The following is a 26655-nucleotide window of genomic DNA, read 5'->3' as shown; positions in this document are numbered from 1 at the left end:
ACAGAAATATGCCATCATAGAGAACAGAATTATGTAATTCAACACTGTATTCACACTCGGTAGACTCGGAAGTCTTCTAACTCATATTCCTCCTGTTGTTCCTTATCGAGGTCTTTAGGTAGGGTTTTATTATGACAACACATTAAGGGAAACTTACATGCCTGCTCAACAATTTCATATGTACCGGGTATTTTAGTTTATATATACTAAATTAAGGGAATACTAATGATGTCAATTCTTCATTTCAAAAACTGAAACTCACTCAGGAATATCATTTAAATATCGATACATGTATTAAATAAAGATCCTTTCTTTAAAAAAAATGAAACAATCTGGTCAGATAATATGTGTTTGAATAACATCTTACGAATTATCATATATCAGTACATGAAATATGGAGATAACGAACAGTGTTCAAGCTCAAAGTCCATTAAAACAGTACAAATCGGGAGCAGAGCAAACACGGACCTCCAAAACCATTAGAGGTGGGATAAAATGCATTTTCTTAATTTTCATTCTGGGGTTCTTTAATCATTGTGCAGCATATTCATGAACATTTTAATCAAATGATGATATAGGACACAGTCTTCATCCAGCAAAGGCAGCGCCGAGTATCCCAGTGGCTACCAAAACAAACACGGGGATACCTACTGCCGCGGCTAAAACCGGAAGTGCACCGCCTCGTCTTCGCGTAGTGGTGGACGACGTAGTAGTGGTCAGTCTGGTAGTACTGATTCTTTCTGTGGATGGAAACAGTTTAAAGCTTGATTTTAAAACATAGTTAATCAAAGATTACAAAACTCGACTGGACGAATGTATCTTAAGTTGAGGCAAAGTCTAACACCAAATGTAGGTTCTTGACTTTAACAACCCTTCATGCATCATCCACGTTTTGGTCCAGGTAGTATTTATAGTTACATGGAAATGGACCTGCTCCAAAAACTTCAACCTGTCAGTCATCTGGAAAATGTAGGTCAGATCCAGCATCATAAGCATTCTTTGTAGTGTGCGTCAGTTACACTTAACCTGCACACTCATCCGGAAAATATAGGTCAGTTCCAGCATCTGAAGCAAGTTTGGCATTGTGCATCCCTAGATACATCACCAGTGCAAGCATAGTCACCAAACAGTTTCGGAAATGAGACCTGCTCCAAAAAATTTATCTTTATCCTTAACCTGGTCATTTTTAATGAAAAAATATTGCCTGAAAATGCAGCATCTGAAACCTGACTCGAGTACAATTAAAACATACCAGATGCAAAATCCATGCAACTCTGAAACAATATTATAATAAAAGTCTGCCCCACAAAACTTTATCCTTGACTTCGAGGGTAAAGCATAAGCTCCCTCCGACATCTTCGAGGTGATTTAAAAACGGAAAGAAAACCCTATTTTCAGATAAATCAGTGTTTGTCTTATATTTGCATTCCACAGATAGCATACTCACATAAAGGTATGGTGATTGACAGTAAGTATGCCCATTTTAGCACAAAAGCAAAGTTAATGTTTACATATAGATATAATATCCATTGGGGATCAGAGTTGATTCTATCGGAAGCATCTGGCATATGGATTCATTTAAGAAATTACGCACTTTGTTAACTTCGTAATGACATCTTCGTGTAAATTTTTCATAAAATGTAGTGAGTAGCTTCTTTTTAATGCAATTACTTTGAGACACGAATATTTATTCGGTAATATGGCGTGCAAATTTCCGTTTTCTCTATAATGTATATTCACGTTTGAGACGGAAGAACGCTTTACCCTTCCCAATAATCAAGTAAATATATATTCACCGTCACATCGTGGGCCTTCAAACCCCTCCTCACAGACACATTCCGGGAAATAAAACTTCACTTGACATCTTCCATTGTTACATTCTGAATCATCGCCAGCGATATCGCATGTCGCTGAAAAAATATCAGTTAGAACCAATAATTGATCCTTAATGCAAATGAAAACTAACTCCATATAAATACAGGTTTATTCAAAATATTGCAGATTTGTTTTTCTAAGTCACAATGTTAAAAATAAAATGCTAAACACAACATGGTGGAACACATAATCTTAACAATGTCATGCTATGAAAATATATATAGTGACACACAAAAGAAACGCAAAAATCAGTTAATACAAATATCTAAATACTCTCATCTAATGATACACATATTTTGGATTGTTTGATTAAAAATACCAGACAATTAATTAAAATGTTGAACATCGTCAAGATTAAACTTTAGAAAGTAGTAGGTAACCGTTTACCCCCCCCCCCCCCCCCAAGAGATAATTATAGCAAATATGTCCGCCATGTACATCAAATGCAGCTGGGATTCTACGAGGCACTGACCATCGGTCTTTTGATTTGAGCCAAAAGATATATATGTGGAGATAACGAACACTATTCGAGGTCAAAAGTCCATTAAACATTACAAAAAAGGAGCAGAGCAAACACGACGGGTTTTTCCGTTATTTCCCGATCATGATGAGGAGCACACGGCGGGTGTGACCGGTCGGCAGGGGATGCTCACTCCTCCATGGCACCTGATCCCACCTCTGAGGTTTTAGAGGTCCGTGTTTGCTCTGCTCCCGATTTGTATTGTTTGGAATGGACTTCTGAGCTTGAATATCGTTATCTCCATATATTCCAGAACATCCCACTCTAGGTGGATAGAATTGAACATACCAAAACATCCTACACCAGATGGACAGAATTCATTTCCAAAGGGATAAAACCCTTCCTCACATAGACACTCTTGATTACAATACGAATTAGCCCCACATTCCTCATCAGTAGTACACGAAACAACAGCAGGTGCTCGAATCTGGTGAACAATAGCCAGAAAACCGACAATATGAAACAATGTCCGCAGACTCAACGTCATGGTGTCAGATACGACGTTCAGATATCTTTTGAATTGTACCAACGTCAACCTTTCTTTCTGCCACAAGTAAAGTTTCTTACCACAGGTAATGAAATGACATATATCCACATACTTGTATGTGCATACCCAAATCGTGTATATGTAGCTCATGTTGTGGTACAATCCTAAAACGAATCAGCTTTATGATTTATAAACCACGTGTTTTAAATAAATGTCTTCTCTTAGTCGCATGTTATATACATGTATATTTGAAACATGAAATTCTTGAAATACTACATCTTTATATGTTTTCTTGAAACACTACATCTTTAAAGGTTTTAATTGAGGGAACAAAATTTTAAAAACTATGAATTTTCTTTCTTTTTTTTAAATCCACTCAGATTTAGTTCAAAATTTGAAAAAGGAAGAAAAATTCTAAAACGAACTAATTTGTTTAACAGTCATAAATAATGAACAACCATCGAATTTTTTAAACATAAAATATTTTTTTTTAATGAAATTGACAGCATTCTGTTCAATTTTTTTTTATTCTTACCAAAACAGCCCACAGCAGATGGGCAGAAGTCATTCCCAAATGGATAAAAATTCTCCTCACATTGGCACTTTTTATCTGGGTTACAAAATGCGTTAGTTCCACAGTCCTCCTTTCCATTGCATGGGGGACCTCCAGGGGACATTGCCAAACCCTGATAAGCGATCGCTATAAAGCCAACAACGGAGATAAAGAACTTCCACTGACTCCACATCATGGTGTTTTATACTTACGTTATGTTTTGTTTTTTCACAACCAATAAAGTACTATACTTGTACATCCAAACACGTATATCATAGCCTTGTAAAAGTACATATTATAATAAACATACTTGCTCCAATGAATCATAATTTAAGACACACATTGACATTTTTTGTCTGTTTTCAATATTCGTAAGATAGTTTTATGAGAGCTCTTAATATCATATTAAATGTTCACTTAAAGTTTACTAGTAAAAAAACGATGTGACATTCATTTAATTAAATGTATTATATAATATAGAGTTTTCGAATAAAACGAATATGTTCTAGACAATTTCAATTTGTAGATGATTCTCGAACACACAGGAAAACTTTCTATATACGAGTAATTTTATTCCGACCCTTTATGAGCAGAACCTGCGTTAACATGTTTTCTGTAATGTGATGACGCGGAATGCATCTCTTAAAAACTTCTAGGTATGAAAAGAATCTCTTGTTACTGTGGACTTAAATCAATTTAGATGTATCGACTACGTTTCATCAATTTCGAATATTCATTTGCATCCATTCTTTGAAGCAAACTAACAACGAAACGTGATGATTTCAACTTTTTTATCGTCAACTTCCCTTCATATTTATTTTAATAAATATATAATATAACACGTCCGTAAGATTAAGCAATTACAGTAAGGGGGGGGGGGGATACCAAGCAGAATTTCCTTAAAAAGCAAAATGAATAAATAAATAAATAAATAAATAAATAAATAAATAAATAAATAAATAAATAAATAAATAAATAAATAAATAAATAAATAAAAGGTCATTAGACCTTATTATTGAGGTGACTCAAGCATATAGTACATGAGTCATCTCAATAATAAGGTCTAATGACCTTTTATTTTTTTATTTAAGTTTATTTTGAATCAAAATAACGATTTTATGTCGTACATGGCCGTAGAACACGGGGGACCCCATTATATTGCTGATATATAGCATACTATAGAAAAACATAGCTTCAAGCATATAGTACATGAAGCTATGTTTTTCTAAAGTATGCTATATATCGGCAATATAATGGGGTAACCCCCCCCCCCCCCCCCCCGGGTTCTACGGGCATGTATGACATAAAATCGTTATTTGGATTCAAGATTTTAAACCAATACATATACATAATTACAAATCGAATTTTCGTGACCCAAGACGCAAGCATGTCAGTTTTCCTTCATGAAATAGTTATTGATTTTTTTCCTTTAAATATTCTGTTAAAAATAATTAAGATCGGGGTCGAGATTACATTCATTGTATTTTCTAAAATTAAGAAAAACGCGATATTTTTTAAGATATCGATTTATTATCTGTATAATTTATAAACAGACAGTGAATACTTATTAATTATTTGTTATCATAAATGAAGAGATAGAAAAAAAATATAAAAATGGTCGGGCGCACTTTGTCTCACTCGCACTTCCTGTTTACCTAGCAACATAAAATGGCGACCTTCTTTCCTTTTGGTGATGGATAAGACTTCATTATTTTGTTGGATTATTCAGTAGTTAGCATTTTCTTTTAAGAATAGTACTTTAAGAATTTTAAAAGTTCTTTCCTTATCCCGATTTTGGGTTAAAAATGGCGGCAATCGAAACCCAACAAGCGTTTAATCCAACAATGACAACAACACAAGCCATTATGCCCGATAAACCGCGGGTTCCTATTGTAGCTCATATTATCACAGACGATGACATTGGCATATTGAAGGTACGGAACATCCATATGAACAATGTTAGAGATTATTTCACAGTTAATTTAAATATATGGTCTAAAAATTCTTCACACTCACCATCTATATGTGCACTCGATAATTTTCCTTTAAGATTTCTAACAAAATATTTGTTTTATTATAGGGAACAAAGCTCCAACCCATCAACTTAAGCAGAGTTGTAAAGCTTCTCACAGATCCACACTCAGTAAGTTTTATAATTAGTGCTGATACTTTTGTTTGCAGTTGTGTTTGCTAATGAGAGAAGATTAATTACAATGTATCATAGTAAGTTTTACTTGTGTAATTTTTTTCAAATCTAATTCTTACCTGAAACTTTATTATTAAAAATATTCAATATAGCAGGAATCAAACTGTCATTCTTCATGTCCATAGATTCAATACTAATGACCTATGCAGATGAAACTTAATCGAGTCTGATGAGACATTTAATTTGTTGATAAAATTGATTTAGTAAGAATGACTTTATTTTTTATTTTTCAGGTACATTTGGTAGACAGACACATTAATGCACTTCAGCGACTGGTGAAACATTATCAGAAGGGATTTGTATCCTTTTGTCTAAGAATATTTAAGCATTGAATCATTATTTTTTGAAAGATATAGTCTGATAACTGCAACATGTGTGCAAACAAATTGAGTAATGTGCGTTATGACATATGACCTTATGATATCACTTTCAAGGGCAAAAGTGGAAGATTTCAGTACAGACTAATAAATAATAAAACAATAATTTATCTAAGAGACATGAAACAAACTGTACTGTACAGTTTGTTTCATGTCCCTATGATAAATTATTTTTTAATTTAAAAAATTCAATTATATGAAAACAGTAAAAATTTTCAGGGGCAATAACTCACAAAAGGGGTTGATGAATTCTTTGGCAATGAATAGATTGAAGAGTCTTCTGAATTAGTTGAAGATAGCAGTGAAGGTTTCATCTCTCTAGTAAAACATTTTTGGAGGAGTAACGATTACAAGATTTTTTGTACAAGGGGCAAGAATTCTGAAAGGGGTCATATAGTTCATAGTCTTTGGGTTAAATGTTTTCATAATTACTAATGACCTTTATAGTGAACAAAAAATCTTTTTGATAAACCTCAAACCAAAAAAATCAGTGGAAGAAAAATAATTAACAGAACAATTTCAATAGGTCTTTCTGGAGGATATATTAAATCAAATTTAATATGAAATAAAATAAAAACTATTTACAAAGTGAACTCAACCTCTAGTTCCACATTACTTTCCTTAATAATGACTTAGCCCATGAAAGATTTAGTTCAGGTTTTCAAGATCCTAAATGTGTGTTCTGATCGTGTGGCGGGCCAAGATGAGGAACCATTGTTTGAGAAACTTATCTGTGATATTCTGAAAATCTGTAGCCTGCCATTTCTGAAGGAGAAATCTTCAGATGAAATTGTTTTTGAGCAGATTGTCACAGAGTCTGTCTCACAGCTAGGTGAGTCATCTAAAGCTAGCATTTAATATTGTACATTAGTTTGTTTGTTTTTTATTTACATGTGGTTGATGTACATGTAAACTGTAAACCAGCTATTATTTGCGGAAACTTTTATTTGCAATTTGTCAGTTTGAAATCTATCTGCAAAGAATAAGTTTCATGACTGAGGATATGTTCTACATAAAAAGAAAGTGAAATAAAAAGTTCACTGCGAGAAATATTCACAAATAAAGCAAGGTCGTGAAACTTGCTGATATTTTTCCAACATGAATAAAAGTTGGTTTACAGTAAATACATAGATAAATTTTGAAATGAACTTTTCCATTGTATTGTATGTGTTTAATTTGTGTATATTAATACTGAACTTTAACATAAGATAGCTCCTAACAATTTTTCTAACTATGCATGTTTTGTATGGAGTCCTTTAATTTTCATCACATGTGCTTTATCTTTGAATTAAGTTTCACTTGTATGTAGACGATAGAGTCTTTTATGAAAATTACATTTAAGAACTATTCAGAAAGAAGAAAGGGTTTATAAATTCTTTTTGATTTTTATTTTGTTCTCTAAAGAGTTGCCCCTCTTTGTAAATGTGTTTATTTTTAAGGATATTTAATGCGAGTTCCATCTCGTGACATAAGGAGACAGATATGTGACACCCTTGTTGCATTTTACAGTGAAAAACCAACCAATCAAGATGTCCAGAGTAAGTCTATAGAACTGACCATTTATTTATTTATTTATTTATTTATATATTTATTTAAGTTTATTGAATTGACCAATCATGATAATTGAGTCTAATTAGCTAGTCTATGAAGTATTTATGAGGGTTTATCAAAAAGTTAGTGGACAGATGCAATAAAATTAATATTATGTAGGCTGTGGTTATGAAATTGGTAAGGTTAAGAAGTTTAAGGTTAATACGTTGATAACTTGCCATTTATCCTGAAATACAAAAAATATTATATGGTCACCTGGTGCTGTCGCCATTGAGCCCTATGATGTTCGACAACTTCATTGCTTCTCAATACGCCTCCCTCTGCCCCATAAACTGTTTTTAAATTAGATGAAAAACCCTGGAGTTAAAAAAGGATTGAGACCTGTGTTGTTTGTATGACTTTACAATTTCATGAATAGCTGATTTCAATGAACAATATTTTGAAGGGATCTATAAAAAAGGAAAAGTTTCTCCTTGACTATGTCAGCTTAATTTGCCTGTCAATTTCAATATCTACTTGACATGATCAACATCACTTTTTGAGTGACTTTAGATACTCAGACCGCAAATTAGCATTAAATGTGTCTCTCCTATGGTAATAAACCATTGCTTACAAAAACATTGACTATTTGTGAAAAAATTAAATGTATGATTTAGAATTTGTTCTATAGATCAAAAACATGATGCTACTAAATGAGTATTTCGTATTTCACTGATGTATTTTAAGCAGTTTTAATTTTATTGTGCCAGTCCACAAACTTTTTTATAACCTATATTATGCATGTTTACTTTTTCACAGAGCTCCAAGCCACCAGTCTGTCATATAACAAGAGAGTGATCGAAAACAGTGATGTCTCAGAAACATTAGTCAAAGTAAGATATCTTATTTTCTTAGTTTCATTAAGTAATATTATTTTTATTTGATGTTGATTAGTAGCATATTATAATAAATGTTGCAAAAGTTTTGATCACTGTCAGACTGATGTTTTTTTTCCAGTCCTTGGCATTGCTAGAGAAAGATGTGGACATAAAACTGGCCGTACTGAATGTACTCCAACACTTCTCTAAAGGATCAGGTAACTAAATAAGCACTGTGTATTTATCTTTGATTTACTTTAAAAAACATGCTTGAAAACATAAATAATTAACATATGAAAAAAGGGAATATAAAATACTGTGATTTAAGCAGGTAACAAAAACTTAGCACTAAGCATTCATCTTTGTTTTACACTTAAAATGTACTTGAAATACTAGAAATAATTCGCATATAAAGTAAGAAAGTGTAAAATATTGTGTTTTGGCTTTAAAATTTTCAATTTGACCATTACAGCCAAGAATTGTGACCAGATGCTGAGAGCTGATGCGGCCACTACTGTCTGTTCACACTTGATGGATTCTGACCCCACAGGTCAGCTCCTGTTCCGCTCTGTTGAAATCCTGTGGAATATGTTAGAAAATGGAGACCAGGGGCAACTTGCTGAGCAGCTTAACAATTTAACCTGCATCAGGTATAATTGTTACCTGTATAATGGCTGTATTGTCTTAAAAACTGCAAGATTTAGATGTCAATATGATAAATTGTAACTTTCAAACACTTAATGCTCTGATATCATTGTTTAAGAAAGGAAACATGGTAAAGCTATAATGATAATAAAAATATACAAATATAATTACTTGTACATGTAATATGGTGTTATTTGAGAGTTCTGCATGTATAGGACTATTAATTTGACAATCGGTAGAAACATGTCTTGAAAAAGAATATCATTTAAAAAAAAACAGTGTTGAGAAACATTTATCTTCTAGAAAACAAATATTGTAGACACTGAATTTCATACTTTTTAAATTATTAACCCAACATTTTTAGCACTTATGAAAAGATGATGTGTAGGAAAATTAACGCAGATACTTCAAATTCAGTATGCATATAAATATTCTATGTAAAAACATCAAAAATTTCTCAGAAGGATAAGATTTATGATATCTTTGTTTTAAACAGTCAGCTACGAGATGCTTTTGTGTACCAGTTAACGCAGAGTTACAGTCATTATGGCAGACAGCTTCGTAATGATCTCCTGGTCATCACAATGCTTGTGGCATCGAAATGTCCGAACGCTCCCTTTGTAGAGACAGGATTTGCCAAACAGCTGACATTGTTTGCAACATTCCAGGAAGGTTTGTATTTAAAAAAAAATGTGGGTGTGACCAGTTGACAAGGGATACTTACCCCTTAATGTCACCTGATCCCACCTCTGTTTTCAGAGGTCTATGTGACTCTGCTCATAATATGTATTGTTTTAAATGGAATTTTGAGAATGTTGACTGTTCATTATATTCAGAATTCATTTCATAACACATGTCATGATGTGTTTGTTGAGAAGAGAAAAACGTATGAAGGTGACGAAGTGCTTTCCCACATTTTTACTCCAGTGAAATAGATTTGTTGCTGTATAAATAATATTTTTTCCTCCAGATAATGAAGTATGAATTAGTTCAAATTGCCACATGGCATTTATCATTGTTTAAATATTTTTGTGTTAAATTATGAAGACAACATGTGGATGCCAGCAAATTTCTGTCAAATCAATCATACTTCATGTCTCAAAATTGTTTATTTATCACATAAGAGATATAATTAGCATTGTTTGAGCTTTAACATTATGTCAGATTCATTAACATTCATAAGTTAGGATTTTTGGTGTCTTCTTATTTTTAAGGGTCTTCATTTTCACTTATATAGCTGTCAAAAACTAAGATTTGGAAAAATTAACAAAATAATTATTATTAGATTGTAAATTTGCAATATAATAAAGGAGGAAGAATTACCTCCCTTCTTTCAGAAATAATGTAAAAATAGTATCTGATTTAATTGATTGAACATCTCTTTTGCTCATTTTGCAAAACTGTTACAGTAAAACTTTCTTATTTGGAAACCACTGTTTCCAAAGAAATTGGTGGGATTATAGACAATATTCTGGATTAGACACTATATTTCACTGAAAGGGACTTAAAGCTTACATTGTATTAAGCAAGATTTCGAAACACAAAAGCCAAAGTAGACAAGTTTCACTATATATATACAAGTATCAGAAAATTTCCCTCATTCATCACTTTGGATTGAACATAGCATGGGTTATATTTGTGTGATGAGAGTGCCATTTTTTTCGTACATCAACCTGTTGGAATGAAACAGAAACAGTAAAAAAAATCTTAGAAGACCTTTTTCTAAAAATGTAAGTGAATTTTGGATAAAGGAGATATAAAATTCATTCTTTATTTCAGTGAAAAGTCACAATGCATTGGTGAAGCATTTAAAGTTGATGAAGAGCCATGAAGATTTTGAGTTAAAGAAGTTGTTGTTTAGTATCCTTGTGACTCTCAGTAAAGACCCAACAGTAGTCCCTGTAAGTCATACTGCTTTGGTATATATATACTATTAACCATTTCATCTTTTGCGAAACCTTATTTGGTTATTTTTTTAAGCAACTGCAAAGAAAAAAGTTTCTCAAAACATGGTGTTGATGTATCCAGTATGTATTCCTTAACAATGAAAATATATACAGGAATGAAATTTTTGTGAGCAAACAGTCTTGCATAATTAGGTCAAAATAAAGTAAATTGAAAGTAATTTATATTGCCTAGTATCAATCTATATTTGATTGTAGGTTGATTGCAATGAGTATCATTATTTTTTTTTTATTTTAAACCCAGAAAATTTTTATGGGTTTCATCTATAGGTTTCATCTATAAAACTGGAATTTGATTCTCCTCAAAATACATTTTCAAGTTTTACATGCTGAAGTAATTTCATATTTTCATTTAAGAAGTGACAACAAATTATATGAAAAAAAATACAGATAAATCAAAATTTGTTGTCAAGAAAAGCTTTGAAACCTAATTTGCATATTTTCCCATTAATTTTAGGTGTTATCAGAGGGACACCTGATGCTGGCCCTATTCTCCTTTGTGAGGGCCAATGAGAACACGTCTGGCCCCCGGGAGTGGACCCCTGCTCAGTTTGAGGAGATCCAGCTCCATGCTATGTCCTGTCTGTGTGCCCTGGTTCCCCTAATGATTGAGGATTACATGACTTGCCAGGGTAGCACACGTCTGCTGTTGTTACTGGAATGGTGTGTGGGGGAAGGTAAACAAGTCTGTCTCTATGTCCACAGAACTACAACATTTTAAATTTGGATATGATTTTGTCAATGAAAAGTTGATACATTTATTATTTCAGAGGACTTTGGTGGTCATGGTAACAGTTTCCATGGCTCTGGTGGCCGTGGCAACAAGAGAGGACAGATGAGGCATTGTTTACGTCTGCTCCGCAGTGTGGTGTCTACAGGAGATGAAGGTGTCTTACAGGATCTGTCAGACCAGGGTGTCATCAACCAAATCATCAGTAAGTCATTTATAAAATTTTCATTAAGACATCACTTACATTTATATCATCATATGTCATCAAATAATCCTTAGCAGATCATGTACCAAGTCATCAGCTGAACCAATCAGTAAATCATCAATCACCAGTAAATCACTAATCGTAAGGCTTTTGTTTTATACTAAATTTAACTATGGTATATTCCATTTACCCGATCAATACTTAAGGCTCACTGTGGGTGTATCCTGTCAACAGGGGATGCTTACTCCTCTTAGGCATCTGATCCCATCTTTGGTGTTTCCAGGGGTCTATGATTTATGCCCTGTTCACAGATAGTGTGTGGATTTTTTTTAGATCAATTAGTGTTTGTTATCTTCACTTTTTTCATCAAATCAGTAAATCATCAACCAGTCATTAGGAAGTCATTAACCAAATCATCAGTAGTTCATTTAATAATCATTTATATATATCATATAGTTATACATCATAAGTTATATATCATCAGTTATGTATCATCAGTTATGTATCATCAGTTATATATCATCAGTTATATATCATCAGTTATATATCATCAGTTATGTATCATCAGTTATGTATCATCAGTTATATATCATCAGTTACTCATAAGTTATATATCATCAGTTAAATATCATCAGTTATATATCATCAGTTATGTATCATCAGTTATATATCACTTATATCACCAATAAGTCAGTCAAATTATTAGTAAATCAAAAAAACATCAACAAGAATTAATTAATGTAAATTTGTTTATACGAATTAGCATTTTTTCAATCAACAACTAAAAAAACACTTATCCACATGTAAAATGAATGTTTATCTTTCATCTAACCTTTAATCTGGTGATTTTTATAGCCATCTTAAAGAATGCCATTCGGAGTGAAACAGAGGACGATGCTGTGGACATTGAGATGCAGTCAGACATGTTGCTGATTCTCTCCTGCTTGTGTGAGGGAGACATGCACAGAAAAGTTAGTAGAAAAAGAGATTAAATATCAGAATTTTATATTGTCTGCTTTATCACTCATGTAACTGTCTATAAAAGAAGGAGAGAGATGGTCTAATACAAGTGTAAAGCAATTAATTTCTTTTACCCTTGTACATTATTTTGAACCCTTTCAAAGGAGAGTGTTCTAAATTTTGATTGCACTTATAAAATTACAGAATATATTCAACTAACTTTGCTCTTAAATTGAGAATAAACTTTTCTTTGTTTTCCATTGTTAGGAGTTGTTTGTTGTTTCTTAACTCATTTGTCTTATTTATATTTAGGAGCTATTTGGGGTGGATGGAGTGGAGGTGATCATTCATTACTTGAGGACCAACTCTAAATTCCTGAACAGCGGCCTGGGTCATCACCGTCTTCTGTTGTCAGCTGTAGATTGTGTCTGGTCAGTAATTATTTCCCTTGTCAGTTGTGTCTTGCCAGGGGTTATCTCCCTTGTCTCACTGTAGATTGTGTCTGGTCAGTAATTCTTTCCTTTCTAAGCTTTGTTTTTATCAATAATAGCCCAGATTCAAAAAACTAAGACATGACAGCACCCATTTTCAATTGGTAAACAAACTTCTGATTCAGAAAGATTGAAAAAATTTCCAGATTACAAGATATATCTTCTGTTTTCCTTCCATAGTGAGTAAGAAATCATTTCCCTTTCAAATGTTTGGATAATAATCAGGCTAAAAGTTTTTCTGCTCAGATACATAGCTGACTCTGGCCATCACAAAAACTGTTTACAACATTGTTTGAGGTGTCATTTGAGATGTCACAATCGCAATGACCCTCCAATCAAACTATAGAATTTCATTTATATGCATAAAAATCATAAATAAACCAATGAAATAATGGCAGAAATTAATTTTGGTCTAAGTTTTTAATTCTGTGAAATTAGGGATGTACAGTAGTTAACTCCCTTGAGAACTTTGAGTAATCTTATCGGTAGTTATCACCCTTTGTTACTTGTTGGCAATGTTACTTTAGTTATTTGAGATACAGGTGTGCAGTATCACCTTTCTATATTCATCTCCCCTGTCAGATGCTGAATGAGTCTATTCAGTAATTAACTCCCTCGTCAGTGTTAACTATGTCTGGTCACTAGTAGTTATCTCCCTTGTCAACTTTATGGGGTATAAATTGTGAAAGAAAACATTGACAATTCTTCAACAGTTTTAGGGGGTGGGGGATGAGAAGGATTCTTTAATTTGATGAAAGTAGTTGCTAATAATATGGTTGCTTTCGGAAGAGGTTAGGAAGGAAAGAAAGAAAATAAAAGGGAATTGTTTATGTTACACAGGATTAAAGATTTGTGTTCAGAAAGCAAGCTTTGTGTGGGATGTGTCAGTCACGATAATCAGATTTGTTGGTTTGTTGAGGTGATGTCAAAAGTAGGAAGAATGTATGAAAAAAAAGTTGATTGATTGATGGAAATGTTTTCACAGATTTCACATAATAAAAAAATCCTTTAATCAGGTTGTTTGATTTTATACAGGTGTGCTGTGGTTGGATGTTACATCACAGAAGATTTCTTTTTGGAGAAAGAAGGTGTATTCTTACTCATTGATCTCCTGGAGGTAAGTTATCAAGTTCCTAATGAGTGCTTCTCACTAATTACCACCCACACATTATATGTTCTTAACTGTGCATGTCAAAAAGTAGATATGCAACATGAGTCAGTCTGTGAACTTGCATTAGTTTAGTGTATAAAGTTTAGAAAAGAGGGCTAATGATGCCATGTAATGATTTGTGTATTCTAAGATTCAACATTTTATTGCTTAAAAAGGGATTAACAATAGCAAAATGGTTTTCCATTTCAGGTCTGTCCAAAAAATACACACAACCTGATTCTGGGATGTCTGTTAGATCTGTGTGAGAATCCAAAGACAATTCACCACATTCACACATGGAGGGGCAAGGACAACTGCTCAGCGGCCCACCTGTTCTGTGAAATTTACAGGAATGAGGAGAAAGACATGGGTGTAAAGAGAGATAAGGACGGGGCTATTGCTGACATCACAAAGCCACTAATGGGGGCCCTGCAGGAGTATCAGGGTGTAGTACCCCTTCCCGCCAGTAATCCCAGTCAGTCTATCGTAGATGTGTCAGAAAATATGAGGGCTAAACTGTACTCACTGTTCTGTAAGATCGGTAAGTAACTCTAATCAGTCTGTTGAAGAATAACAATAGAAATTGTTAATTGGTCAAAAAAAAAAAATGCCAGGTCTTGAACTAGCATTGTTTGCTACCCTAATTATTTGAAATATGAAAAATTACAGTTAATAAAATATATATTTTACGTAAGGAGATTAATTACTTTGTGGGGATATGAAGTGATTATGAAGTTATTTTTCAGGATGGTCTGATTTGTCTGGTCTTACAGTAGATGATCATGTTACACTGGTTGTTTTAGAAAAATACTTGGATTTCAAGGTAGGTTTTTATGGTGGACATTATGGTGCATTCTTGTACATTTGTTAGGACATGTACATAAACTGAAAACACTTATAAATAGCGACTGCCAGGAGACATTCCAGCTAAATATTCAGCAAAAAGTTTCATATTATCTCAAGTTTTTGTCTCAGAAAAGAGAAAACTAAGTTTTATAACCCTGGAGTCAGTTCTAGTATACTGACATACAACAAACAAATCAAGCAAAAGGCATTTCACAAGCAGTAGGACAAGTTATACAAATTATCATTTTAGATTTATGTGTTTGATTTTCTTTCAGGGAATAAGAACCCCTGTTGTAACTGAATTACAATTACATTTTTTTTTACAGAAATTTAGAGCAATTATTTATACCATACAAGGCAAACTATGAAACAACCCATTATTGAAGACGATCAATTTATGAAGGAAAGAACTGATTTGTAAATTGTAAGAGTTATCTCTCTTAGTTGAGCCATGCCACCTTAACGTATTTCATAATTCTTGTTCCTTTAGATGGGTGAGGTATGGACCGAGATCATTCAGGAACTGCATGCTGAGAACGTGAGGCCTGTGACTCCAGACATGGAAGCCATTGAAGCTATTTCCCGAGGAATTGAAGAGCGGGCTAAAATCGTGGCAGGAACTCAGTACGAACTCCTAGAGGCCCAACAAAATCAAGACGCTCTAGATGAGCAAGAATTCTATGCCGAGGTTAGGAATTTTTCTCAACTTTTGTTTTGTTTGGCCATAATTTTGTTAAAATTGGCAAAGTGAATTAATGAAACATTCTGTGATAGATGTACTGTAAACAGGAAGTACATGAAAAGAAATCTATTGCTTGAACATTCTGTAGCAGACTCATGCCCTTATATACTAGTGAACTAGCGCTTCACTATCTTGAACATCTATATCTCATATACCATGGTTAAACTTATGTCAAAATTAATTAAGTTGGAAGCCCTGGCCACTTTTTCTCTCAATATTTTAACCTCTATATCTTGAATCATTGGTTATATCGATCCAAAAAATGTTTTAGTCCCATCAACTTTGAGATACATGTCCTGAAATTTGACTGAATATCATATGTTATGGTTGTGTCATGGAAATAACCCATATGTATCAGTTTTACCTAGAACATCCATAAATATCACCCTTCATTTCACTGAAAATAAAAACTGCTAAGATTAACCAAGTTACAGGGAACAAAAGATAATCTGCATATTCTCTGCTAATGGGGATTCCTGAATCATTTACTTTCCATCATAAAGAAACTTTTATAAGAGATTTTTAATAACTAATGTCTCTAGTGTTATGTATATTATGTGGTAGCATTCATTTATTCTGTGACTTCTATATAGGGTAGAAGAGGTAAAGTTTTACAATGTTTTTCTTCCAGATTCGTGAAAATCACAGGCAGAAGGAAAAAGCTCTGAACGATTTCACTGATTTTGTTGCTAGAACTTCAAATTACCAACTACTTAAGGTAAGAACATGCAATCCATGCTAACTTAGTAAAAAATGTATACTAAAATAAGTACACTCTAATTAAAATTAGATCCTTTACACACCTGTATACTGTTATGTTGCTGTAAGTGACATACATGCAACAGAATACAGGAGCGTAAAGGATCTAATTTTAATTAGATTGAAATAAATAAGTCTTGCTAAAATATAGAATTTTTTTTTTTTAGTCTTTATTTGATAATATCAGAAAATTGCTTCTATAGAAGTTGTAACCTATCTTTGTGAACATATTATTTGATCTTGACCTTGATTATGACCTTGACCTATAACTTTATTTTGTGATATATTAACCTTGATCATGACCTTGACCTTTTGTAGGCTGCTAAAAAGAGACAGAACCTGTCCATTGAGGCTTCACTTATGGGCAACAGATACAGGGAAAAGTAAGATAGTTTATATTCACTGCACAAGATTTAATGATATGTGTTATACTGATACATAAACTGTGGTTAGTTAGGACATTATTGTCTATCCTTAGAGTTGTATTTATTAGCAATACTTTTAATATCAAGTACACTTCTCACAATGATCAGATCATTTCCAAAGAAAAATTTTTTTACATTAATCATCAACACAAATTAAGTGGTATTGTACAATTTTTTTTATTGGATATCATGTCTCTGGAGATGTTAGAATTTCTGCAACTGTTCCAGATTTTAGGAAGAGCTATTGAGTGTATATAGCCCAGATATTATCACCTTTCAATACTGCTAGATAATATTTAAACCTTAATACCAGAATGTGTAATAAAGTATTAGAACCTTATACTGTTATTATACTCTAATCTTACCAAAGCCCATTAATGATCAAATAATAGGGCTTTTAATTACTGGTTTTCAGTTTATTTTCTTGAATGCTTTTTTCGTCTTGGATATTATATAACAACAGACTATTACACTAATATTCCTAATTTTGTTTAGGAAAACTTCTTTTGCTGCATATGAACAATTACAATGTACAATCTACAATGTACAACCTCAATTAAATGTATTTTTTATTGGGATCAGTGAAAAGAGGATGACTATGATTTGTTAAGGTCAGACGACACGTTCCTCAGATACCTGCTTTGTATCTTTTGGTATTATATCAAAAAATTATTCAGAATTGTCATTCTCTTGTAAATTCTAAATTGTTTTCAGTATGTTTTAAAAAATAAATACATCAAAAAAATGTGACAATTGCAATTCAGAAGATAACCCATAAGAATTATGTAAGAAATATCACCCTCTAGTATCTTGCCCAAATGCTTGGTAAGGTACCTCAATTTTTTGTGAGGAAACTTGTTTAGGTAACAATACTTCAAAGGCAAATTCTTGGGAAAATTTATATGTTTTCGAGGAATGTGTCGTATGACCTTAAAATAAAGAGGGCATAATGTAAAGGTTACTTAGACATCTCAGGTGATTGACACAATTTGTTCGTTTCTTTTTCAGGGACAACTTCCATGATTCAGAGTTAAAGAACACCAACACTACAGTAAGTTAAAAATTACAGTGACCTCTGACCTGTACAAACATTTGTTTTTATTTATGGAGGACTATTTTGCAGTTTTTAGGAACACTGACCTCTTATTGACAATTGTTTTTATGAACAGGACCATGCAATGTCCATCGTCTCAAGCCACGGCTGGAGTCCGCATATAGCTCTCTCCTACCCGTGGCTGCTTGATCATTAAAAGTGTCGTAATCTTACACCTTTACACCTTAATGTTGTGACGTCATGTTCAGCCAATGACAATATTGTTTCCATCGCAATTGAAGTCAACAATTGACATCAACAGTATACACGAAATGTTTCATATACTGCATTTGGATATTCAAAGTTCATTATCCTTCTATGCTTTACGCGCATTGGTCAATGTTTTTAATGAGCTACGAAATATTCTCATCTCATTCAACCACGGCCAGAATGGGAATGGATCGTACATTTTGGCCGTGGTTTGCCATGATGGACCAATGTCTAACTATTCATCTTGTGCTCAGGCCCTGTTTTAAAAATTAAAAAAATTTCAGCGGCCACAAATTTATGTAAAGACTAGAGGATGTTCATGACCCAATACCAAAGTTATTTGGACAAAATAAGGTGGACGATGGGGATAAGATTTTAAAAAAAAAAAAAAAAAAAAAAAATGATGGCAAAATTGTAAAAAATAAGTCCGAAATTTTCCAGACCCAAAATCAATTTATTTGATGAAGATTGATTGCATTGTAAAACTTGTGTAAGAAATTACTTGGTTGATTTTCTCAGTGACTTGCTGCAGGCAGAGGTTTATTAAACAACTTTTTTCTGTTCACCTCATATCTTCTTCATACCTTTAATCAATCTTTTTAGTGTGCCATTTGTCATGTCAGGTAATTAAATGAGAATCTCTTCATAATTCCATATCCTGTTTTATTGCCTAATATGTCATTTTTAAGCTAGCTAAGGCTTAAAGTTAGGCTTAGTAACCAAGAAGTACATTAATTATACATACTTAATGCTCTCTGAAGGCTGTGGTCCAGGAAGACATTTTGTTATAAATGACTGTGTATCAAGCACATGAGCAGGGATGGGGTAATCGTAATCGAGTAATCGTAATCGATTGTAATGATTACTTTTTTTCAAGTAATCGACAATAATCTGTAATTGAAGAGATTTTCGATTACTTGTAATCGTAATTTAATCGATTACAGCTAAAATTTTCAATGTAATTATAATTACTTTTTCGATTACTTTCGATTATTTTATACACAAATGGATGTTATTTTGGAGAATTATTTCCAGTCAGTCACATATCAATATCAAATATAAACCACCTAGTGTAATGTTTGGATTTACTAACTTTTATTATCATAAGTTAAATAATTTTCTCAATAAAATTTGCATTATGGACCTACTGGTCTAGTATTAAATAATTCAGAAGTGTATTTCAACAATTTATTAATAAAATATACAGATTTTTGTGTGCATTTTACATTTGACCCACTGTCCTCTTGCTGCATGTCCTTTTTCATATTTCAGATGTTGAAAAACTTTGTCTTGTAATAGAAAATTATAAATAGCAAAAACAGATTTAAGTGCTGTACTTTAGTCTGTTTTTGCTAATGTAGTTTTTTGTAGTTTTTTGACCAAATTATATATATTGTAATATAAATAATTTGGTCAAAAAACTACATTGTACTCGAAAAAAAGAAGAAGATGGAAATACTTATTCATATCTGAAAATGTTTAAACAACTTCAAACTTGTGTTTCAGTAACTTTAAAATTTGCAAAATCAATCTCATGTTTTCATTCAAAATTGTAAGGTTGCTTTTATATCAGTGAGAGGTTATATAAGTGTCTGTAAGAGAGGGAGTAAGTGTCACTGTGTTTGCTTATCTTGGCTAATTAATTGACTGAGACATCCCTGATTTGCAGATAATGAGGTGTAAACTGTGAACTACCTAGTGTTTAACTTTCATTCCATTGAAGACAAACAATATTATTAAAACAATTAATAGCTCTCAAAACACTTATTTCAATACAGAATGAAATTGTGCTATTTGTTAAAATACTTAAAGACACATTTAATTTACATGTTTATTACTAAGAGTTCGTTCTAATTTGCTTAAAAAAAAAAAAAAGACATGTACAGAAATGTTTTATGTGCACTGCCCAAATAACACTAATGAAGTAATTCACAATAAAATATTATTATAAATAATTTTTGCACCAAGTCAATAAAGATGGAGGTTCAGATCCAAGGTTGAAAGGAATAATCAATTCCTTGGCATATATTGTTGCAAGAATAATATCTCCACCTTCCATGGTAGAGAATCCCTCATTTGGGCATTTAGTAAGAATGTTAGCCACTGAAACTGCATCTGCACTGAAACTGCAGGAACATATTCAAACTTCAGTGGATAACATCAACATTTACCATTTAAATATTGCTTTGAAATTTGAAGGGAAAACAGATTTAAGCGCTGTATTAAAAACTTGGAAGTAATCGATTATTAATCGATTACATCTTCCAAAGTAATCGATTACAATCGATTACAGGACAAAAATGAGTGTAATTGATTAATAATCGATTACACAAAATTACTCTAAGTAATCGATTATTAATCGATTACATTTTTCAGCCTTTGAGTAAAGGCTGAGAATATGCTTTTGAAATTAAAAAATGCAGATAGAAAATAAAATAATGTATTGAAATCTAGAGGTATTGGGTCATGTATTTCTTTTTGGTAAACTAGCTACATGTATACAATATTCTAACTTTTTTATCTTATTTTTATGCCCCCCTCCCCCCCGCCTTGTAGTTGAAGATTTTGGGATAATTTTTGGTCTGTCTGTCCGTCTGTCTGTCTAGCTGTCTGTCTGTCTGCAAAAAACTTTAACCTTTTCATAACTTCTGAATGGTTGGTGCTACATTTTTTCTATTTCACATGTGTATTTCTTGTGACAAAACTTTTTTTTTTACCTCAGACCCTTGGAGTTTGACCTAGTGTTGTAAAAATTTAACCTTGGTCATAAATTTTAAACGGTTGGTTTCATGTGACAATTAAGACCCTTTTTTGAATTAAAAAAAAAACCAGAATGGCAAAGAGAGATATATTTATATATATAATTAACACTGGAACCATAAGGAAATAATTGTTGTGTGAACCTTTTGATCAATAATTTCTGCTATACAAGATGACTTCCTTGTATAAATGTTAAAAAATCTAACTTCAAAATCATTTCATAGACAAAACCAATAACACTCAAAGCTTGAATGCAACAAATTACAGGCAAATCAGAAGCACCAAAGGCAATACACCGTGTAAGGCATATAAACCATTGATAGATATAAATAAAAACCTCAGAACCATAGCTTTGATAGATGGAAAGATTTGACACAATTTTAGTGGTTGGACCTAATCCAACTAACACAGCTAGAATGGTACGGGCCAATTATCTGAAAGAAATGCCTTAAAAAGTACAGAAAAACAAAATTAAATGAATGACTCACCAAATCAATATCTGACGTGAAAAAAAAACTAGATGTATAAAGCTTTTTAACATTTATATTGGAAATGTGGATATCGGCTCTCTGCAATACAATGAGTCATTTGTTACGCGAGTTCTCCTCAGGTTTTAATTGGGTTGCGCAGCATTGTAGATTTATCTCCATGTCTTTACAAGGTCAATATTGCCGGGGGGAAAATTGGTCAGGGAAATTTTACACAATTACTTCAGGAGCTAGAATGATCCGGGGGCCATGTTAAAGTTACATAATGTTATCTACTCCTTTTGGGATGCACTTGAGATTTTTCCAAGGAAAATAATTCAATCTCATTCTGATTTATAATCTTTAAACCCCATCATCTACAACTTGCTTTGGTTTGCAGCTTTCTTGTTACAAGTATGCATATAAGTATACAAATGTTTAGTTTCCGATGTTTGAAAACAACTTTTAGTTAATGTAAAAATAAAATATGGTGATTTAATCAGCAGTTTATCAGATATTTGTCTTAGTCCTTAATGTTCATTGTTCCCTCTGATAAGAAAGACAACTCTTACTTGGTTGATTGAGTATTGTTCTTTAATAAAATTATCAAATTAAATAGCCATTTCTGTTAATTTTTGTTCCATAAGGTATGCTGAAATTATGTACATGTCAATTATAAATTAGATTTCCTCTGGAATATTGATAGCGTGAAAGCAAAATTGATATGAATGAACAGAGTACCATTGCACCTTAAGGACATACGCAACGTAGTTTGAACTTTACTGTCTTTTTCCCTGGAGTTGAAGAGTTCCAATTCTTAAAGGAACTGTGTGCTACATTTTAATGTCTATATATGCTGCTGTACACTTCTTCTAAAACAAGTTTGGATAAATAAAACATCTAGAATATATGTTTAGTATTTTTTGTATATTTTTCTTTTAATTATACAAGAATTTTCATCAACTGATATCTTTTCAAAACCCCTGGTGATACATGCTGACTTTTTGTCTACGAACATCTGATGGCACTTTAATCTTAAATTGAGAATATCTTGAAAAATTATCAGTAGGTAAGGTACGTTGCGTATGTCCTTAAGTTAACAAAGGGTAGCTTACTCCATTTATAGAATTCATGTATGTCTCAGAATTTATGAACTATGAGTTGCAATCTTGCATAATAAATTGATTTTTTTTTCTTTCAGACATTCTGTTTTAACCTTGTGTCAGTAGAGAGCACACCACTGTCTTTAACTGGTGGACCACTGTCAAAGTATGACACAAAGTTAGGAACCACCCAACCAAGGAAAATCCTGAAGCAAAAATTGACCACCATGAGCTCAAAATAGGTGCTGGTCAGTAATGTTGTTTATGTAGATGATGCATATAAAATTCAATTTTGTGAAAATTTGTATGTTTCTAAAAGGGAGGCTGAAGACTAAGGCAATGGAAGAAGAAAAAGAAATTTATTTTTTTTATCCTTAGATTGATACAGAAAACTTGTAGAATTTAATCCATAGAATGAAAAAAATTACCCCCCCCCCCTTCAACTTCCTCCATTCAAAAAAAGAAAGCCAAATGATTATAGATGAAATTGTAGGAGAAGAGGGGAAAAACAGATTACAAGTAACATTTTGTTGAAGAGAGTTAACAAGATCCATCCATCATTTTCTTATTTCTATAGAAGATTAACAGCTTAAATGTTTGTTGCAGGTTTGTAAAAAGGAAGAGACATTTAGTGACAGGCAGAAAACTATGGACATTAGTAAAGAATTCTGCTGTGATATTTTTTGGAAAAATTGTAATATATATGTTTTTTTCTTCTTGTACTGAATAAATGTATTTTGACCAAAATGACTAAAAGGGTATTTTGTAAGCTTTAAACATATAAAACAATAACTCAATGTGTTCGCTCATTGTGTTACAATCAGATAGTTCTACACCTGTGAAGGTGTCTTTAAAAGATGCAGCTTCAAGGTGTAGAAACTCAGTCCATCTTAAGACATTTCAGCACGGACAATATTTATTCTGCAGTCTACTTAATTTTTAGGTCACCTGAGTCACTCAGGTGACCTATTGTTATCTGTTTTTGTCTGTCGGCGTTCGTCGTGCGTCGTGCGTCAGTGCGTTAACATTTGAACATTTTTAGCTTCTTCTCTGAAGAACCGCTCAACCAATTTCAACCAATTTTAGCATATAGCATCTATGGGTGAAGGGGAACAAAAATTGTGAATTTCATGGTCCCTGCCCCCCTGGGGCCTGAGGGGTGGGGCTAAAACCACCAAAAATAATGCAATCTTTAAAAATCTTCTTCTTTACTCCTGGACATCAAGCAGTCAAACTGTTGGCATCATTGTAATAAGCATTGAGCCCTCTACCAAAATTGTGAAATTCATGGCCCCAGGGTCAGGGGTTCTGGCCCAAGGGTGGGGCTATATAGATCATATAGTGAAAGTGCATTACTTCTTTGAAAATCTTCTTCTCTGCTCCTGGGTATTAAATAAAGTAACTAAGTACATAGTTATGAAGAGCAAGACTGCCTCTTTGAAAATTGTGAAATTCATGGCCCCAGGGTCAGGGGTTCTGGTGTTAGGGCGGGGCTCTATTGATTATATAGTGAAAATGCATTAATTGTTTGAAAATCTTCTTCTCTGCTCCTGGGTATTAAATAAAGTAACTAAGTACATAGTTATGATGAGCAAGAGTGCCTCTTCCAAAATTGTGAAATTCATGGCCCCAGGGTCAGGGGTTCTGGTGTTAGGGCGGGGCTGTATTGATTATATAGTGAAAATGCATTAATTCTTTGAAAATCTTCTTCTCTACTCCTGGGCATTAAGGTGATAAACTAAGTACATAGTTATGATGAGGAGGTGGGCCTCTTCCAGAATTGTGAAAGCCATGGCCCCTGGGTCAGGGGTTCTGGTGTTAGGGCGGGGCTCTAATGACTATAAAATGCATTAATTCTTTGAAAATCTTCTTCTCTACTCCTGGATATTTAATAAAGTAACTAAGTACATAGTTATGATGAGCAAGAGTACCTCTTCCAAAATTGTGAATTTCATGGCCCCAGGGTCAGGGGTTCTGGTGTTAGGGCGGGGCTCTATTGATTAGATAGTGAAAATGAGTTGATTCTTTGAAAATCTTCTTCTCTGCTACTGGAGATTATTTAAACTAGAACTGTCCAAAAGGGACAAATACCCCCCGCTGGGTTTTTCAGAGAAAGTACCAAATCACTAATGTTTTCTAGATGTGAGAGGTGTTCACAATTTCCTTAAACATTTACAGTGAAAATTTAATTACTCATTATATATTTTTATACGTCCGTCTTATGACGGGACGTATTATGTTATAGCGTTCATGTTTGTCCATCCGTTAGCTTTTTCATGTCCGGCTCATAACTTTAATACTATTAGGCATAGAATTATCAAACTTTGTCAGCTGATACATCTAGGGTAGAAGGTGTGTCGCACATTAAAACCAGGTTGCTCTGACCTTTAATAAAGACGCTATGACCAGATATGGAAAAATCATAACTAGAAAACCATTAGACTTAGAATCAAAAAACTATGTCTTTTAACTTTTAAATTACACAGTCCCAAAAGATGTCAGAGTATTGCAGTATCTTTATTAAAAAAGTGTTAAATCAAGAAAATACTAGTCTTATTTTTTTTCACTATGTTCTTTACAGCAATCTGTAACAACAAAAATTCCACCTCTCCCATGAGTGTAATGATCAGGCACTGGTCAAGGAAAATTTTGATAGCAGAAAATTGCATGTCAAATTAGAGAGAAATTAATGAGTTTAGTGTGAGGAGATAACTGGTAGAGCATCTCTGATCAAGCAGGTGTTATCTACATCTCTTGGGAATTGGGCAAAAGGAATCAGTCTCTTAATTAATTGCTTGTGTTGTATTGAATTGTTCTTGTTGGCTAGTCTTACTTTCAAGATAAATTTGATGTAATTAAAACTAATTTGATATTGTATATAATAATTAAAAGTTATATGATATTGTATAATATAATTTAAACTAATTATTTATTGTACATTTTTTATTTGAATTTTTATATCTTTACAACAAATTGCAGACTCCCTTGTCTTGCTAAGATGTCATTCAAACAATTGAATCTAAACTGTTTATGATAATTTAACAATATTTGATGGGTGTATCATGCTGTGGTGGGGCACTTTATTTAATGAATGAAACTAAGGTGCAGCCTAATAAAACATCAACACTAATAATTACAGTGTTTTTTATTACATTGAAAAAATAGTTTGCAACTATCTGCCATCTTTGTGAGACATGACACTCTGCAAATTGATTGTTGAAAAAAAGAATATCATAATTAATTATAGAAAATCAAATTGATTTTAATACCTTTATATCAAACTCATTTTAAAAATAAAAGGCTGGTTTTAGTAACTATGTATTTTGACAGGCATAAATTACAATTAAGAGACTTAGACAACAGAGATCTTTATTTCTTTCTGCCCAATTCCCCTGAGATATAGATAAGACCTGCTTGATCAGAGATGCCCTAACAGCTTCCCACACTGAACTCATTAATTAATCTTTAACTGGATGCATGTCCACTCATTACTCCCAAGGGACAAATGGATTTACACTATCTGCTGTGTAATGTAAAAACTGTTTTTAATACTTTGTGGGTTTTTTTTAGTTCTAATGAGTAGTTTTAAGCTGTAGTTCACATTTTTGTACAGATGTTCTAGATTCTATGTCTCAAACCTTAGACATGAACCCGAAATGACTAAGTCAATAAATTAAAT

At 32.8% G+C, this 26655-nt stretch overlaps 2 protein-coding genes across 4 annotated transcripts; one reads left to right on the top strand and one right to left on the bottom strand.

Moving 5' to 3' along the window:
* Nucleotides 1-424: 424 nt before the first annotated feature.
* On the bottom strand, nt 425-3608 carry LOC133193809 (multiple epidermal growth factor-like domains protein 10). Of its 2 annotated transcripts, none has more exons than XM_061329742.1 (3): nt 3418-3608; nt 1797-1910; nt 425-740 (listed from the first exon to the last, which is right to left on the bottom strand). In XM_061329742.1, the coding sequence occupies exons 1-3, from the start codon at nt 3557-3559 to the stop codon at nt 589-591; spliced, it is 408 nt and encodes a 135-aa protein (XP_061185726.1). In that variant the 5' UTR covers nt 3560-3608; the 3' UTR covers nt 425-588. The 2 variants fall into 2 exon arrangements, with proteins under 2 accessions (XP_061185726.1, XP_061185725.1); XM_061329741.1 differs by lacking the exon at nt 3418-3608 and adding an exon at nt 2684-2929.
* Nucleotides 3609-5090: 1482 nt separating this feature from the next.
* LOC133194162 (cilia- and flagella-associated protein 69-like) lies at nt 5091-23723 on the top strand. 2 transcript variants are annotated; one of them, XM_061330158.1, is made up of 23 exons: nt 5091-5369; nt 5516-5578; nt 5875-5940; nt 6655-6850; nt 7458-7556; nt 8368-8441; nt 8566-8644; nt 8899-9076; nt 9568-9743; nt 10851-10972; nt 11493-11712; nt 11806-11970; nt 12826-12941; nt 13243-13361; nt 14457-14538; nt 14782-15112; nt 15318-15394; nt 15908-16105; nt 16791-16877; nt 17237-17301; nt 18352-18394; nt 23075-23218; nt 23583-23723. In XM_061330158.1, exons 1-22 carry the CDS (start codon nt 5241-5243, stop codon nt 23216-23218), a joined length of 2829 nt encoding a protein of 942 aa, XP_061186142.1. In that variant the 5' UTR covers nt 5091-5240; the 3' UTR covers nt 23583-23723. The 2 variants fall into 2 exon arrangements, with proteins under 2 accessions (XP_061186142.1, XP_061186141.1); XM_061330157.1 differs by having other exon boundaries at nt 23075-23224.
* Nucleotides 23724-26655: the final 2932 nt, after the last annotated feature.

Source organism: Saccostrea echinata, unplaced genomic scaffold (genome assembly GCF_033153115.1).
Source record: "Saccostrea echinata isolate AGI-Se365-2 ecotype Australia unplaced genomic scaffold, CSIRO_AGI_Sech_v1 ptg000028l, whole genome shotgun sequence".
NCBI classification, from domain to species: domain Eukaryota; kingdom Metazoa; phylum Mollusca; class Bivalvia; order Ostreida; family Ostreidae; genus Saccostrea; species Saccostrea echinata.
The sequence above is the reverse complement of the archived record's forward strand: the minus strand, read 5'-3'. Positions and strand labels throughout refer to the sequence as shown.